Here is a 15,995-nt window from a genome sequence, read left to right on the forward strand (position 1 = left end):
TTTTGCAAAAATCGAGTTTTCAACAGGTCTCGACGTTTTAAGGTCTTAAATATCTTCCCTAACCCTTCCCGCGATAGTGTGTGTGTGTGAGTGTGTGTCTCTGTGTGTGTGTGTGTGGATGTGAACCTCTCATAACTTTTGAACGGCTTGAACGATTCTATCGCGGTTGACGCCAATCGAAAGGGCTTGACTGCCCTATCAAAAAAATCCATGTGAATTTATGTGGGAATCCATGGGAATCCCCATGGGAAAGTATGGATTCCTATAAGAACATATAGGAATTTACATAGGAATTTATGGATTCCTATGGGAATCCACATAGGAACCTGTGGGTACATAGATTCCCATGTGAGAAATTCATGTAGGAAGCATGAATTCCTATGGGAATCGATATAGAAACCTGTGGGTACATGGATTCCCATGCGAGAAATTCATATAGGAAGCATGGATTCCTATGAGAACCCATATAGGAACCTGTGGGTATATGGATTCCCATGTGAGAAATTCTTATAGGAAGCATGGATTCCTGTGGGAAACTCATAGGAACCTGTGGGTACATGGATTTCCACGTGAAAAATCCATATAACAAACATGGATTCGTACGGTAATCCATGTAGGAAACTGTGGGTCCATGGATTCCCATATGAAAAATCCATGTAGGAAACTATTAAATGGTAAAGGAGCAGCAAGGATTGTAAATAGATCACCAAGGAAAATGTTAACCCCTAAAAAACGTCAAGTCATAGAAGGTATATACTTTACATTTTACTATTGGTTCTGAAAGTTTTTATATTATAAAATTTCAATGAAATTAATGTAATTAATATGATTATTGATATTTCAGTTTAATGATTAATGTTTTATCATTTAATTGTAGCTTGACTCCAAGACAGAATTACAAAACAACACCCGGGATCGACTGGAACTAACTTAGATAAAGCTGTTGAAGGCTCTGGAAGATATTTAACTGAATTAATGATTCGATCAAACGTGAAGTCAAGAATTCTAAAAAATTACTAATAACTTGGATTTGCTTTCATCATTCATTTTAACAGTTTTTTTATACTACGTTTTTGGTTACATTACTAATGATTTTTAAAATATGGATAAAAATATAATAACAAACTTTTCAATTATTAGTTTTCAGCTATTTGCATGTAGTTATCAATATGAATATGTTTAGGTATACATCAGATCATTAATATCTGGTATAATTAATAAGTTGGTTATAAACATTAAAATACTGTAATTACTATTTACTATAATTGTAACTTAATTTTTATACAACAAGATCGTCTTTCTTTAACTTTTTTAATAACTAAGGAAATTAAATCATTTAGTGGTTACAAAAAAAAAAAAAAATTGACAATGTATGCCGATGACTGATTTATTGATTACGTTTATCGAACTAAATTTATTAATAATCCTTTCAAGATATGTATTTCAAATAACTGAATTTTAAACAGTAGTATCCAAAGTATTCCAGACTAGTTTCCTACAAGCAATCATGTAGGAATCCATGTAGGATTCCATACTAGTTTCCTACATAGGAATCCAGCCTAGATTCCCACATGGGTTCCTACATGGCATTTTTCCCAAATACACATACACACAAAACACATACACACAAAACACATACACACATACATACATACATACATACCCCGTGTCGGGCTTGCTGGGTTCCGCATCGGGCACCTCCCCAGGTGGCGGATAGGGGAATACTCGTCATACCTACGTGCCAGATACGTCGGGTACCGAGGAAATAAAATACTCGGGGTGGACCAAAACCTAGCAAAAAGATGATATGAAATGTCAGAAAACATTCAAACATCGTCTACGGTGCAGAGGGGGGATACCTCAGTACCGGTGAGGGAAGGCGTACAAACGGGCCTGAACTCGTCGTTATCAAGCGACCGTTTGAACAGCAGAGTAGACCCCATGGCTCTGCCGTCTAGCAATGCTACAGGGAGTACTGAAACAGCTCAGATGGAAGTAGACGCACAGCAAACAGGCGTTCCTCGAAAAAGTGGAAGACCTGTTGGCTCCCGTCAACACTAACACATATCGAGGGAGGATCAACTCTCTACCGACTGTCACCGGCCAACAATCGCTAATGGAACGGCTCGGTAGCAAGATCGAAGAGTTGACTGAGTTCATAAAGGATAAAAGAAATCTCCATCATGAACTCAGAAAATTAGTAGCGTCCATTGCCACGGCATATAAGTTGGCCAACAAACCAGCATCGATGTCGGCGACAACCACGCAAACATCTCCGGAGATGACTACAATACCACAAGCGTTTTTGGTCACTCCTGAGAAACCACAGCAAGGAAAAGAGAACATAAAGAAGAGGCCGCTGTCTACACCCAGCCCCTCCTCTGAAATTGACAAGCCAGCACAGAAAAAGACAGCCCGGGATAATGCTTGGATCAAAGTGACTCGGTAAAAGAAAAAGAAGGAAAGAGAAAAGGAGCCAGGGGCAAAACCTTCTGAAGCCCAAAACCTGCTAAGTAATGGTGGCTCAAAGAGACCAAGAAGGAAAAAAACAAGAACGAAAGCTGTGCTTGTCCAACCAGCTGAAGGGCGAACGTACGCTGATCTCCTCAAGGAAATCAAGGCCAAGGTTAGTCCGACAGCGACTGGAGTAGACATAAGGTCTATCAAAAGGACGAGGCACGGAGGTGTTCTCCTTGAAATGGCTCGAAAGACCGAGGATAGCAAGGCTTTCACCGATGCAGTTAAGTCAGCCACTGCAAACATCGGCACGGTCAAGACGCTAACACCAACAACAACGATCGAGATCCTTGACTCGGATGAAATCTCTACCGAGAGCGAAGTCCGTGAAGCACTCAAACGTGAATTTACTGACAGCCTAGAGATCAAACTGGTAAATTTGACAAAACCCACACCACGAGGCAATCGAGCAGCCTTCTGCGAGATCGACGAAGCCAATGCGACTAAGGCCCTCAACAAGGCCCGTATAAAGATCGGCTGGGTTAACTGCCGTATACGCCAAGTTGCAAAAGTAACCCGCTGCTTTAAATGTCTCGGGTTCGGTCACCACATACAGCAATGTTCGGGACCAGACAGAAGCACGTGCTGCTACAAATGTGGCGGAAAAAATCACAAGGCCGTAAACTGCACTGAGAAGCCAAGTTGCTTCCTCTGCACTCCGGACAAAGATGCCAAAGATGGTCTATGCCATATTCCTGGTACCGGAGTTTGCAAGGCATTCCGCACAGCACTTGCAGAAGCCACGAGAGGTCAAAAATGACACGCATACTACAGGGCAACCTGAATAGGTGCGCCTTAGCGCAAAACCTGCTGCGCCAACGTGTCTTCGAAGACAAGATTGACATCTGCCTTATCTCCGAATAATATGTGAATATTCAGGATAGAACATGGTTCGCTGATAAATCTGGCACGGTAGCAATCTGGATCGTAAACTCGAAAAAGGTCACCGTCAACAACAGCGGAAGTGAAGAGGGCTTCGTCTGGATCAAAACCCCCAAGATCTACTTTGTAAGCGTCTACCTTTCACCCAATGAAGGGATTAGTGTGTTTCGCCAGAAAATGGTAAACATAGAGGACGCTATCGGCAAGTTCGACGGAGAAGTCATCGTAGCTGGTGATTTCAACGCGAAATTGGCTGAATGGGGCGCTGAATGCTCGGATACCAGAGGAGACGGAGAAGGGGAAGGGGAAGTAGCGGAATTCGCAGCAAGAACGGACCTCATAGTGCTGAACACCGGTACTACTACGACCTTCAGAAGACCAGGATACCGGGAATCTATCCTTGACATTACGTTGGCGACCCCAAGGATTGCGAATATGATTGAAGGCTGGACCGTATCCGAAGAATATAGTGGCAGTGATCATCAGTATGTCACGGCTGAAAAAGCAAGGCTCCCATAGGCCGGCATACTGGTGGTCACAAGAGATAGCAGAGCTTCAAAATACATGCCACAAGCTACGTCGACGAGCAACGAGAGCTGCGAAGCATTCTCTCGACCATAATAAAAATTCGATGGAGTACAAGCAGGCCAAAAAGGCTCTGAATAAAGCTATTAAAGCGAGTAAAGCGATCATGGAAGAGATTGTGGAAAGAGATCTGCAACGACCTCAACAATGACCTCTGGGGTAAGGCCTAACAAATCGTAACTAAACGAGTTGGAAAGGCTTTGCCAGAAGCGCCAAAATGTCCTGCCTTGATAAACAGCATCGTGGCAGAGCTGTTTCCTGACCACCCACCGCGAGAAAAGAGACGATATGTAAAAACTGGCGAAACAACACCCTTTACAATCAAAGAACTGCAAGAAGCAGCAAAAACCGTCAAGATTGGGAAAGCACCAAGCCCTGATGGCATCCCAGCCTCGGTTATCAAGATTGTAGCCCTGGAATACCCGCACATACTCCTGAGTGCCTACAATGCGTGTTTGGCAACCGGCATGTTTCCTACGGTCTGGAAGCGGCAGAGATTGGTCCTGTTAGACAAAGGGAAGGGAACCCCTATAACACCATCGTCATTTAGATCACTCTGTATGCTTGATATAGCTGGGAAACTGCTCGAGAAGCTCATTCAGGGCAGGCTACGAAACGACATTGACCGTGCCGGAGGCTTTACCAGTAACCAACATGGCTTCCGAAAAGGACGATCAACAATTGGTGCGATCCAGAAAGTCATCGAGACAGCTAGAGAAGCATGGACTGGTAGCCTCAAAGCTCGCCAGGTGTGCCTTCTCCTCACGTTTGACGCTAAAAACGCCTTCAATAGCGCGAATCGGGAGGATATTCTAGATGCCCTGGAGCACAAGTTTAAAGTGAAACCAGAAAATTTGACAATAATCGACGACTACCTCGATGAGAGAAGGCTGATTGTGGAAACGACGGAAGGCCGACAGGAACACGACGTATCTGCTGGCGTTCCTCAAGGCTCGGTTATGGGGGCCGATTTATGGAATGCTGACTACGATGAGCTTCTGAAAATTCCTCTACCAAAGCAGGTTGAACTCACGGGCTTTGCAGACGACGTAGCAGCTACAATTGTAGTGGACAGTGCTGAGGAGGCGGAAGTACTTGTTCGAGAAACCATTGATACCGTGAAAAATTGGCTTAAGAAACACCACCTGAAACTCGCCAAGCAAAAAACTGAGATGATCGTCCTGACCCAACAAAAGTGGTTCCCAAAACCTTTTGTCGTTGACACGGGCGAAACAACATTGACATGTACACGAGCATTGCACTGTCTGGGAGTGGTAATTGACGAGAAGCTCTCTTTCCGAGAACACCTCGACAATGCATGCACTAGGGCCAACAAGGCTGTATCCAGTTTATCAAGAAACATGACGAATAAAACAGGACCACGGACCAAAAAGAAAAGGGTCCTCTTGGAAACAGTCCACTCAGTATTGCTCTACGGAGCTGAGATATGGGCGGATATTCTAAAGCAAAAGACCTACCGGCGTAAGATGGCAGCAGTTCAGCGTCGAGGCGCTCTCAGGGTTACCTGCGCATACCGCACCGTCTCTGAAGCGGCAGTACTGGTCATTGCGGGAGCTTCACCTGTCGACTTATTAGCGTTTGAAAGAGCCAAGCTCTATGACGCTAAAAGAAATGGCGACAACTCTAAGGAGACAAAGACGAGAATAAAAAAGGAAACGCAACAGGAGTGGCAAGACCGATGGACGTCAGGGGAGACGGGCAGATGGACGGCGCAACTGATTCCAGACATAAACGTCTGGCTCTCCCGACAACACGGGGACACGGAATTTTTTCTGACCCAGCTCTTGACAGGCCATGGCCAATTCAATGACTATCTTTTCAGGATGAAACTACAGGACAAACCGACATGCAAATATTGCCCGGACAAAATTGACAACGCCGAACACACATTCTTCGAGTGTCCTCGGTGGAAAGACTACAGAAGCATCACCGAAAAGATCATAAGCGCCAGGCTCTCTCCCTCCAGCTTAGCGACCTATATGATCGAAAAAGAGGAAAACTGGTCAGCTGTTGCAATTTACGCGGGGCGCCTTCTGAAAGAAAAAATCGCAGAAAGGGACCAGTAGCCAGGAGTAGCCGTCGTGAGACGCAGCACGGACTGGATTGAAGTAATGCTAACGCGGTTCCAATCCAGTCCTCCCCGTACCATCAACGGGGAGAGGAGAGAGGAATGTTTTTTTTAGTCGATAAAAATCCCACACTACCGACCATCGATATCTGCCGTAAGATGGGCAGCAGAGTTAACGATAGCGGTGTCTTTTGAAGATCTTTTTTTCGTACCTCTAAAAAAAAAAAAAAAACATACATACATACATACATACATACACACATACACACATACACACCCTGCACAAAAGCCAACAATCTAGTTTCCAACCTGTCGAGAATCATGACCAACACTATAGAACCACGAACCAAAAAAAGGAGGGTGCTCTTGGATGTAGTCCACTCAATACTGCTATACGGAGCGGAGATATGGGCGGACATACTTAGACAGAAGACTTATCGGCGCAAAATAGCAGCAGTGCAACGACGAGGAGCACTGAGAGTTACTTGTGCCTATCGCACGGTTTCAGAGGCAGCGGTACTGGTAATAGCAGGGGCCACACCGATTGACTTGTTAGCATTTGAGAGAGTGAAACTCTACAACGCAAAAAGGAATGGCGACAACTCCAAGGAAGCAAAGACGAGAATAAAAAAGGAAACGCAACAAGTGTGGCAAGACCGATGGACGTCAGGGGAGACAGGAACAACAACTTTCCGATTTTGGAAAATCTTCGATTTTCTTAGCGGGAAGTTAACAATTGAACTGTCAAAATTATTTATTAAATAATTGTGTAATTTGTCGTGATTTACAGTCTTAACGGCTAAGCTCAGTAGCGCGCAGCAGTTGTATCGTTCGCTGCTGCGTCACAGAAAAATTTGTATTATTTAAACTCATACCAGGCAGCAAAATTTTATTTCATTGAACTTAAATGTACATTTAAGTATGTCAACTCAAACATCCGGCTCGAGGGACCAAAATTATCTGTTGACTTCTTTTATCACAACGGATTATTTACAAACTTTAATTAATTCAATCAGTGATAATAACATTTGTCTGGTGCTGGTGAATCCAAGATGCGAATCGTAGAAAGTCTGGTTGAGAGCTGTGGTTGGATGCGTTCCAGTGGGTGGCGTTGATGAGGCCTAAGTCTGAGCTCCTATTGTCGATAGCAAGTTGATCTCTTTCCCTAAGGGAACTGGACTGGATGCTTGTGCAAACCTGATGGTGGCTCGTTCATTTTCTTCTCTGTGAAATGAATATCACATCGTAATGAATTGTTTTCAAAGTCGGTTGAGATAGCGTAATAGGTTTGAAAGCCTAGTGGACTGTATGAGAATTCGGTAGATATGATTTAGTGGAGTTCCAGGCCGAGGTGTCTGGGAGAGCTCCTTTAGCATTCTGATAAAGAAGATGAAAGTAACTTGTGCTAGAGTTAATTCAGGCCTATGCGATAGGTCCTGAACAGCCTACCTCTGGGCTTGAGTGGTGCCCGAGTCGATTCAGTCCTATGTGATAGGTCCTGAACAGCCTACCTCTGGGATTAACACATGCTTTGTTATTAAGAGGTTTTAAATTGTTTGAGAAGACATGTTAGAACTCAGGGATTCTAACATGAGTTATTTGAGTGACTTCAGAGATTGATTCATGCATTTAATTGTCAATTTTATATTGTGAAGATTATCGTAAAAGTCACAAGAGGACAGAGCCAACTCAAAATTGTATCATCCACGAAGGATCGAGCGGATAACACAATTCTGATTAGTTGAGGTACTTTTATTGAGAGATATTGAGTTATTGTCGTATGTACGTACCTTTGAGTATCTTATTTATAATAAAATACTATACCAATGATGCGCAGAGTTGGATTGATGTATCGCACAGGTTTGATTATTGAGTTTTTATAGTTCTCCTTGATGTAGCGTCTTTGGGCGACTGGAGTGAGCTAAGACGGTGGATAATTGTAGCCAATAATTGATGAAACCAAGCGATTGAGAAACAAAACACTGTATGCACTTAATAGCGCGTGAATAGGTTAGCACTGAAAACTGAGCACTCAGATTCTACTGGGAAAATAGGTAGAAGTTTGGAGATGGGTGTCGTGAAGTTGCGTGATCAAAAGATTGCTGAAGACTGACGTTTACCACCGTGATTTTTGAACTCCAGCGTATAGAAAGTCTTTGTATTTTTAATAAGTGAGAAAGATTCGAAGAAATATTCTTGAGAAAAACCGTCGACAAAAATTTTACATATACAAAAAAAAAAAAGGAAAGTAACAACGGAAGATATTTAAGTCGAACCAGATGAGTACCCAAGTTGATGAGAACAAGGGATGCATTTAGGGCCTCAACGGCCAGAGAGTCACAAAAGTAGGTACTTGAGCGTAGATACCAGCATTCATGTATAAAGCATTTGCCGTTCGAACGAAATATTTCAGAGTTTGAATTCTATTTTACTTGCTACATACTGAATAATATATTCAAAAAAACTCAAATAAATGATGTTAAATGATAAGTTATTTAGTTAATAACTTTTGAAATTGGTCAATAATTGAACACCCCCCCCCCCATTCGTTAGCCCGACTAACGAATATTTAAATGACGCCTTCGTTGATGGGTAGAGGACAGACCTTGGCAATCGATCTATCCATAGTAGAAGTCTGCGTCCAAATGGTAACAGTCCTGATGAGTCCATCCTTCCTAGGATGAGCCTTGGTGATGCGGCTTAAGGGCCACTGAGCGGGTCGATAGCGTTCATCCACCACTAATACCATGTCACCTTTCTTTAAATTTGGGGATCGTTGATTCCACTTGAAGATGACCTGATACCGGTGTAAGCAGGAGGCAGACCAACGCATCCAAAAGCTATCAAGAGCTTGGCGTATGAGTTGCCATCGAGAGAGTCTTCCTGGACTTAATTCCTCGAGAGATGGTTCAGACATCACGTTGAGAGGTTCTCCAACCAGACAATGACCTGGGGTAAGGACTTCTAAGTCCTCGGGATCCTCTGTAAGGGCGCAGAGTGGTCGAGAATTTAGGGTGGCTTCAATTTGTGTAAGCAACGTAGACATTTCTTCGAAAATCAAAAGACGATCACCAATCACACGCCGAAGATGATGTTTGACTGACTTCACGCCAGCTTCCCATTTGCCTCCAAAGTGGGGTGCAGAAGGAGGATTGAATTTTCACTGCGTACCGAGGTGACCCAGCATATTCCCAATTTGCATAGACTCTTGAGTGGCGGTGATGAAGAGTCGCCTAATTTCCTGGTCAGCGCCTTTGAAGTTGGTACCGCAGTTACTATATAGAGTAGCGCAAATTCTTCGACGAGCGGTAAACCGTTTGTAAGCAGCGATGAAGATGTCAGTAGTGTAATCACTGACGAGCTCTAAGTGCACAGCTGATGTTGAGAAGCATACAAATAAAGCTAAGTAACCCTTCTAAGGTTTGACAGCTTTTCCTCGCCATGTCTTGATAGTAAAAGGTCCAGCATAATCAACCCCAGTGTGCAGGAATGCTCTGGAGCGTGTTACTCGGGGTTAGGGCAGAGGAGCCATCATTTGTTGAGCACGTTGTTGGCGGAACCGAGCGCAGCGTACACATCGTAGGATCAGTGAGCGTACAGGTGCCCGCCCGCTTAGTATCTAATTGTTGTTGCATATGTAGGCCAGGGTGAGTTGGGTACCACCATGTAGGGTTTTATGATGACCGTCGCGGATGACCAGGGTTGAAAGGTGATTCCTACGTGGTAAGATGATTGAATGCTTGGCATCAGAATTGAGATTGGAATTCTGAAGCCGGCCGCCAACTCGGAGTATTCCAGCGGGATTGAGCCAAGGAGTCAACCTTACAAGTGGATGATTCTTGGGTAGCTGCTCCCCCTTCTTTAATATTTGCAGTTCTTGTGGGAAGGATTGTTCTTGAACTTGCTTTATCCAATAGATTCGAGCTTCTTCCAAATCACCTGGACAGATTGGATTATTAAGCAAGGAAGCATTGTTATGCCGTTTGAATCTTTCAACTGCTCGATTGAAGATGACAGTGGCACCGATTAATATTTTGAGTGTCCAGGCTCTTTCGAACATTTGATGGAGAACTGATTCGCGTATTTGAGATATCACATTAACCGTTGCGGAACGTTCTTCTAGGTTTTCTGGACTATAATCGGCCTGCACTTTATTTGGCCAGAACTCTAGTGGTTGGGAAAGCCAGGAGGGTCCATCCCACCACAGAGAGTGCGGAATGAATTCTGTTGGTGATAATCCACGGGTAGCGCAGTCCGCTGGATTTGTCTTCTCTGGTACGAACCACCATTTGACGGCTGGGAGGGTTTCCTGAAGGAAACAGACTCGGTTGTGGACAAACTCTTTCCAACGTGAAGGTGGTCCGTTGATCCAGGTGTACATGATAGACGAGTCAGTCCAGCAGTATGCGAGATGATTTTTCTAATTCGAGGATAACATTACATTACTCATCAGCTTCTTGAGAAGAATGGCAGCGCACAGTTCAAGTCTTGGTATGGTCAATCGAGTAGACCATATGTATGTACATGTATAATGCGTATTCCTAAAAAAAAAAAAAAAAAAAAAATTCGATTATCGTACTGAGGAGTCATTCAAATTTTAATTTGTTTGTAAAAATTTAATGAAAAACATAATAATAATCAAATAAAATTTACAAAAGAATTGTATGTGAAAATATAGATATTTTACTGTTGTTATGTCCACCCCAAAATTTTTCTTTAAATTTAAATCACCCGCGCAGATGGAAGACTTCTCCATGCGCGAAAGCCACAATAAAATATAAGCTACGCGACTGCTGGTTGACTAGCGGGGACTTCTGCAATCTCAGCACCGCGAGTATTTAAAAAGGCGATCAACTGCCAACGCCTTGTCTTTGATCAAGTAATTCGACTTCCGCGTTTAGTTGACGGACCCGTGCCTTGTAAAAGTCACTCATCTTAATTTGCTCTGCACTTAGGACGAGTTCAGACTTGGTTCAACTGGCAGGCCACGTATTGGTCTTTGAGCAATTAATTCGACTTCCGCGTTTAATTGACGGACCCGTGCCTTGTAAAAATCACTCATCTTAATTTGCTCTGCACTTAAGACGAGTTCAGATTCGGTTCAACCAGCAGGCCACGTATTAGTTATTAGTTCTAAAAATCTAGAGAACCGGAATCTCAAAGTTCTAATTTGCTCTGCACTTAGGCGAGAATCCGGGCAGTAAGTTTAAATAAAATACCACTAAAAAGCTAAATTTGCGCACTTTACCCTACGGGGGACTGGAGGACGTTAGCTCATTTAAATTACTAAAATTCATTAAATTAAATTCTTTAAAATTCAAATTGTGAAAGTGTAAGTTTTAATGTTAATAAAAATAAATCTCAATTAAAGTGAAATCAGTTTCCAACAAGTCATTTCATAAAATAAGAAACCCGAAATATAAGCAGCCCAAATCCACCCTACTCCATCCGCTGCGAGAACCAACCAAAGGGCCCAATCAAGGAACAGGCACTAACAGCTGCCCTAAAATCACGGATCTGACCATCAATAAAGTTCCCGTAACAGTAAGTACATCTACTCTCAATAAATCCGTGAACAGTCTCAAACGAAGGCGTGGTAAATTCGTACTTCGAAAACGTCCCACATAAATAATTAAAACAACGGAATTAAAACCTCCGTTGTGTATTCTTTAAATTGTTAGTCCAAACCTCCACCGTTTACGCTACCGCTCTAAAAACGCCCTTGGACATAACATAAAGAACACTGGTGGCAGCGGTGGGATTCGAATACGAAATTATTTAACTTCCGTTTGAGAAAATTTAAAAACTCTAACAATTTTCGTTCGTTATTCAATTTTTTTAGTAAAGTAAAGTAAATTCACCGTGTAAATTTAATCTATAATCTTGTTCAATCTTGACGTAATTTCAATTTTTATTTTAGAACGAATTTTGAGTCTTACGAAAATTTTCTCTTATATTTCGACATAATTTAAATTCTATATTTCGAAAAATTTTCTTTGCCTGGAATTCTCCTTCAAAAGTTATAGAACTCCAATAATATTGTTTTGCAATCGGTTTTTGACCTTAGCGTACATTCTGTAGACAATAAATTACCGCAAAAGGAATTCGCTGACGCGTATATGCCAGAGTTGATTAACACCAAACGGAATTTGCAATCGCAACTCCTGTCAGCAAAATTTATTTTAATTCGGTATTGCGAAATAAAGAAATTATTTTTGCTAACTAAGCAATACTAACATTAAACTCTATTTATTTCGAAATTTTGAAAATTTTTTTTATCCCTTATCTTTACACTACATTTTAAGAGAAGTGTGCTGTGAACCTAGCACCTCATCTGACAAAATTCTCACAGAAGTTTCCTAGTACTAGAAAGGTGCTTTAATTAGCACTTTCTTTTACGAAAGAAGCTCTCACAAAACTCTTGGGAAGGGTGCTTTGAATTTAGCACCTTCTCTAGATTACACACTCACAAGGGTATAAAACAAATTTTATATTTGTATACTTGTAATATTAACCCATATTAATTATAAGAAAACTATAATCCCCTATCATCAATCGATAAAATTATAATTTCACGATCCAAAATTTTCGAACAATTTTACTATGTTGGGTTAAAATCGATAAAAATTTTTTCCAGAATTCGAGAAAAGTTAATGGGAAGGAGTAGACGGTCGGGCTATCGATACCATCTGAAAAAGATACATTCCGATTTCGTTAACGGCAGAATATAACACCGCCCTCTTATCGAAACTAAATATTGGGAAGAAGATACGGAACCCGCGAATAAGGTAGTCGTCAATCAGGCTGGCGGTCCGAAAATCTTAGAAAACGTTAAGGCTATCCCGGAAATTTACAAAAAATACTAAAATTTAGACAAACCCAAAACCCTATCAATGCTCATCTAAACCCGTCTTCACGACATCTAAATCCCCATTGCAAATAGATTTATCCGAAAATCTAAACCTTATCCTTTCTACTTTTAATATCTTTCCGAATTATACATATTAATTCCCTTTAAACTCCTGTTTGACCTCCTTAAACTATTCACCACTATTGAATATTCAGTCGAACACGGGAATTTTTTTTTATCAGTTAAAATTTTTGTTGTTTGATTAAAGGCATTTAAATCGTCTCTTATTTCAATCGTAAAATTGTTTATATCAACTCTTCCTTGCGAACACTACCGTACTCGCCACTCGGTAACCATACACCCGCGATAACTAATCTTTCTTTCGTGTCATTATACTCTACAGCTGTTGACTTACTTACCTAGTGACCGAATAAAAATACATCGCGATTTAAATTAAATAAAATCGAAATTTTTCTTTTCCTTTTTTTGAACATTCCCCCACATTTTTTTTTGAACATTCCACGATTTTTTCTGAACAAACCTCCCTTGTAACCCTTCTTTAAATACCTCTCTTACACAGAATAGCTAAATTTAAGACGATTTAATCAAATAAAAATCGTGGAACCATTCGAGGACGAATCCGGAACGTTTTTCGTGCCTTGCTCTAACGATTTCCCGTTTAGAGCCATGGAAAGAAGAACCTTCCGCGTTGATACCTCTATAAACGAGGAAAACCTCAATACCCAAATCCAAACCCTCGCTAAAAAATTACATGATGCGCTCCCGTATTTTAACGGAGAAGGTCCAACCGCGATAAAAGATTTCGAATTATTTGACGGAATAGTAAGAAACTGGTTACCCAGCATTCCAGCTGATAATCAGGGCTTTTCGCTCGCCGCGTAGCACAAAAACTATATGGACGAGCTAAAAGATTAATAGAACATGCAGAACTAGCTTCTGTTGAAGATATTTTACTAATCCTAGGGCGAAAGTTAAAAAGAGGCGACCCATACACCACGTGGCAGAAAAATCTAGCTGCTGCAGCCCCAAAAGAATCTGAAAATATCGAAGATTTCTATTTTCGGTTAAGCGAAATGGTCCGGCGTATCGAACTTAATGCTTCCGAAGATGATAGGGCTGTAGTAAAACGAACTTTCGAAAAGACAGCAGCCACTACTTTCTATGAATACTTACCAGACTTTTTACGATGCTTATGTAAAATGAGAAGAGCCGAAACACTAAACGACATGTACAAGGCCATCGAAAATGACGCGTACAGAAGACCAGACCGTAGACGCGCAATGAGAGACGACGGAGTCATACCAGGCGAATCCCTACCGCCCTCCGTAGAATTTCACAGACGAACCGGACAAGATGGTAACCGACATTATCCGCAAATGCCGAGATCTTCTCGTGATTATGACGATCGTGGTAATTATCGCGAATTACCCCGCATCTTGGCATATCAAGAATATAGTCAAGGTCCAAGAACAAGCGCTCCTCGGTATTACGATGACCCATTTCCCGACACATATGAAGACTACGCTCCTGACAGTCACTACGGCGCGGGTTATCAAGTAGAACAACAAATGATGGGCTCTACTTTCACGTTCGGAACCGAGCGAAATACACAATATATGCCTAAGACTCAAAATTATTATCAACCGCGACCTTTCCAAAATTATAACCAAAATCGTTTTCATCCAGGAGTATCAGATCCTACAAAGAGGGCGGTACGCTTTGAAGAAGACGAAGATTCGGAAGAGGCAAAATTACGGCACAAATCGGACCCAACGATAATTTGTAACTGTCCATTTTGCCCAAAAGGAGAACGTCGAGACGCGTACGATCCTTTAAACGGATCGGGCGCTCGTCAACCGGAGGCAATGGCGAGTATGCCCGTCCAGTCTCCGTCTACTTCAGCGAGGACTCCCAACAATTATCAGCAATATCCAAGGAGTCAATACCGAAATTATCAAAATCAATACCCTCGATCAATCCTGCAAAATTCCCAGAAGCAGGTCTTAGAACATCAATCGACTATGACGGAACCAATGTCTCTACCGAGACCAGAACAACAACCAATCCAAAACAACTTGACGTCACCAGCAGGACAGCAGAATCCTCAATTGATGACGGCAGGAGAATTACGAGTCCAGGGAAGGACAAACCAAAATGTCTAACGACCGGAAAAGGCCCCTCGGTCCATATACGAAGCCCAGCATTTCGTAATGGAGGGGTAAACGCACTCCTGGACACCGGCTCTGACCTCAACCTACTCTGCATTGAAGAACTATGCAACGAAGTCCTCTGTAACAACGAAAATACAGGAGTAGTAGGAGGCATCGCTACTAGCTCAATGCCCATAATCGGTTCAATAAACTTAAAAGTATTCGGAACAAAAATTACCTTCCATCTCGTATCAGAACCACCCGGAGGTTATAAGGCCATACTCGGAAATGAATTCTTTACTCGAGAACGCGTAACCATCTCGTTTTACTGGAATACCTTAGTAATGAAAAATAAACCAATACAACCCATCCCTATAATTAACCCAAGGAAGTTCCCAGAGCAAAAAGTCCTCGCTCTAGGAATTGGGCCAAAAATATACGTGTCGTGTAACTCACTCCTAGGCAATTATCAACGCTTCCTCATTGATACCGGGGGGGATGTATGCCTCATCAATGCATCCGCTTTAAAACCCGAAATAATTATCGACACCGGAAAAGCTAGGAAATTCCGAGGACTCAGTGATAGCACTTTCGAAACGTTAGGAACGACCACCTTAATAATCCTCAATATTGATGTAGAATTTCAAGTCTGTTTGGAAGATTTACCATTCCCTGGAGTGGGAATTCTGGGAAACAACTTTTTCGAAGCTGAAAAGGCGGAAATTTCTTATGATAACCAAATCCTAGTTTTATTATCCTGCCCTTCGAAACCGACACCCTTTAGCTTCGAAACAAAGCCTTCTTCCAGCTACACCTTACCACCTCGAATGAGAGTATCAATATCAGTACCAATCCAAGAGTTTGAAAAAGACGAAGGATACCTCCCCCGAATGAACCTTCC

The 15,995-nt window shown here is 42.1% G+C and overlaps 2 protein-coding genes across 2 annotated transcripts; both read right to left on the bottom strand.

Moving 5' to 3' along the window:
- Positions 1–8,642: 8,642 nt before the first annotated feature.
- Positions 8,643–9,119, bottom strand: LOC141529375 (uncharacterized). The gene has a single exon (XM_074245878.1). It carries the CDS (start codon positions 9,117–9,119, stop codon positions 8,643–8,645), a length of 477 nt encoding a protein of 158 aa, XP_074101979.1.
- Positions 9,120–9,692: 573 nt separating this feature from the next.
- LOC141529376 (uncharacterized) lies at positions 9,693–10,454 on the bottom strand. Its single transcript, XM_074245879.1, has one exon. It carries the CDS (start codon positions 10,452–10,454, stop codon positions 9,693–9,695), a length of 762 nt encoding a protein of 253 aa, XP_074101980.1.
- Positions 10,455–15,995: the final 5,541 nt, after the last annotated feature.

The sequence above is a fragment of the Cotesia typhae genome, unplaced genomic scaffold, assembly GCF_013202065.1.
Source record: "Cotesia typhae breed Kobodo isofemale line unplaced genomic scaffold, CoteBio_Ctyphae contig_48, whole genome shotgun sequence".
NCBI lineage: Eukaryota > Metazoa > Arthropoda > Insecta > Hymenoptera > Braconidae > Cotesia > Cotesia typhae.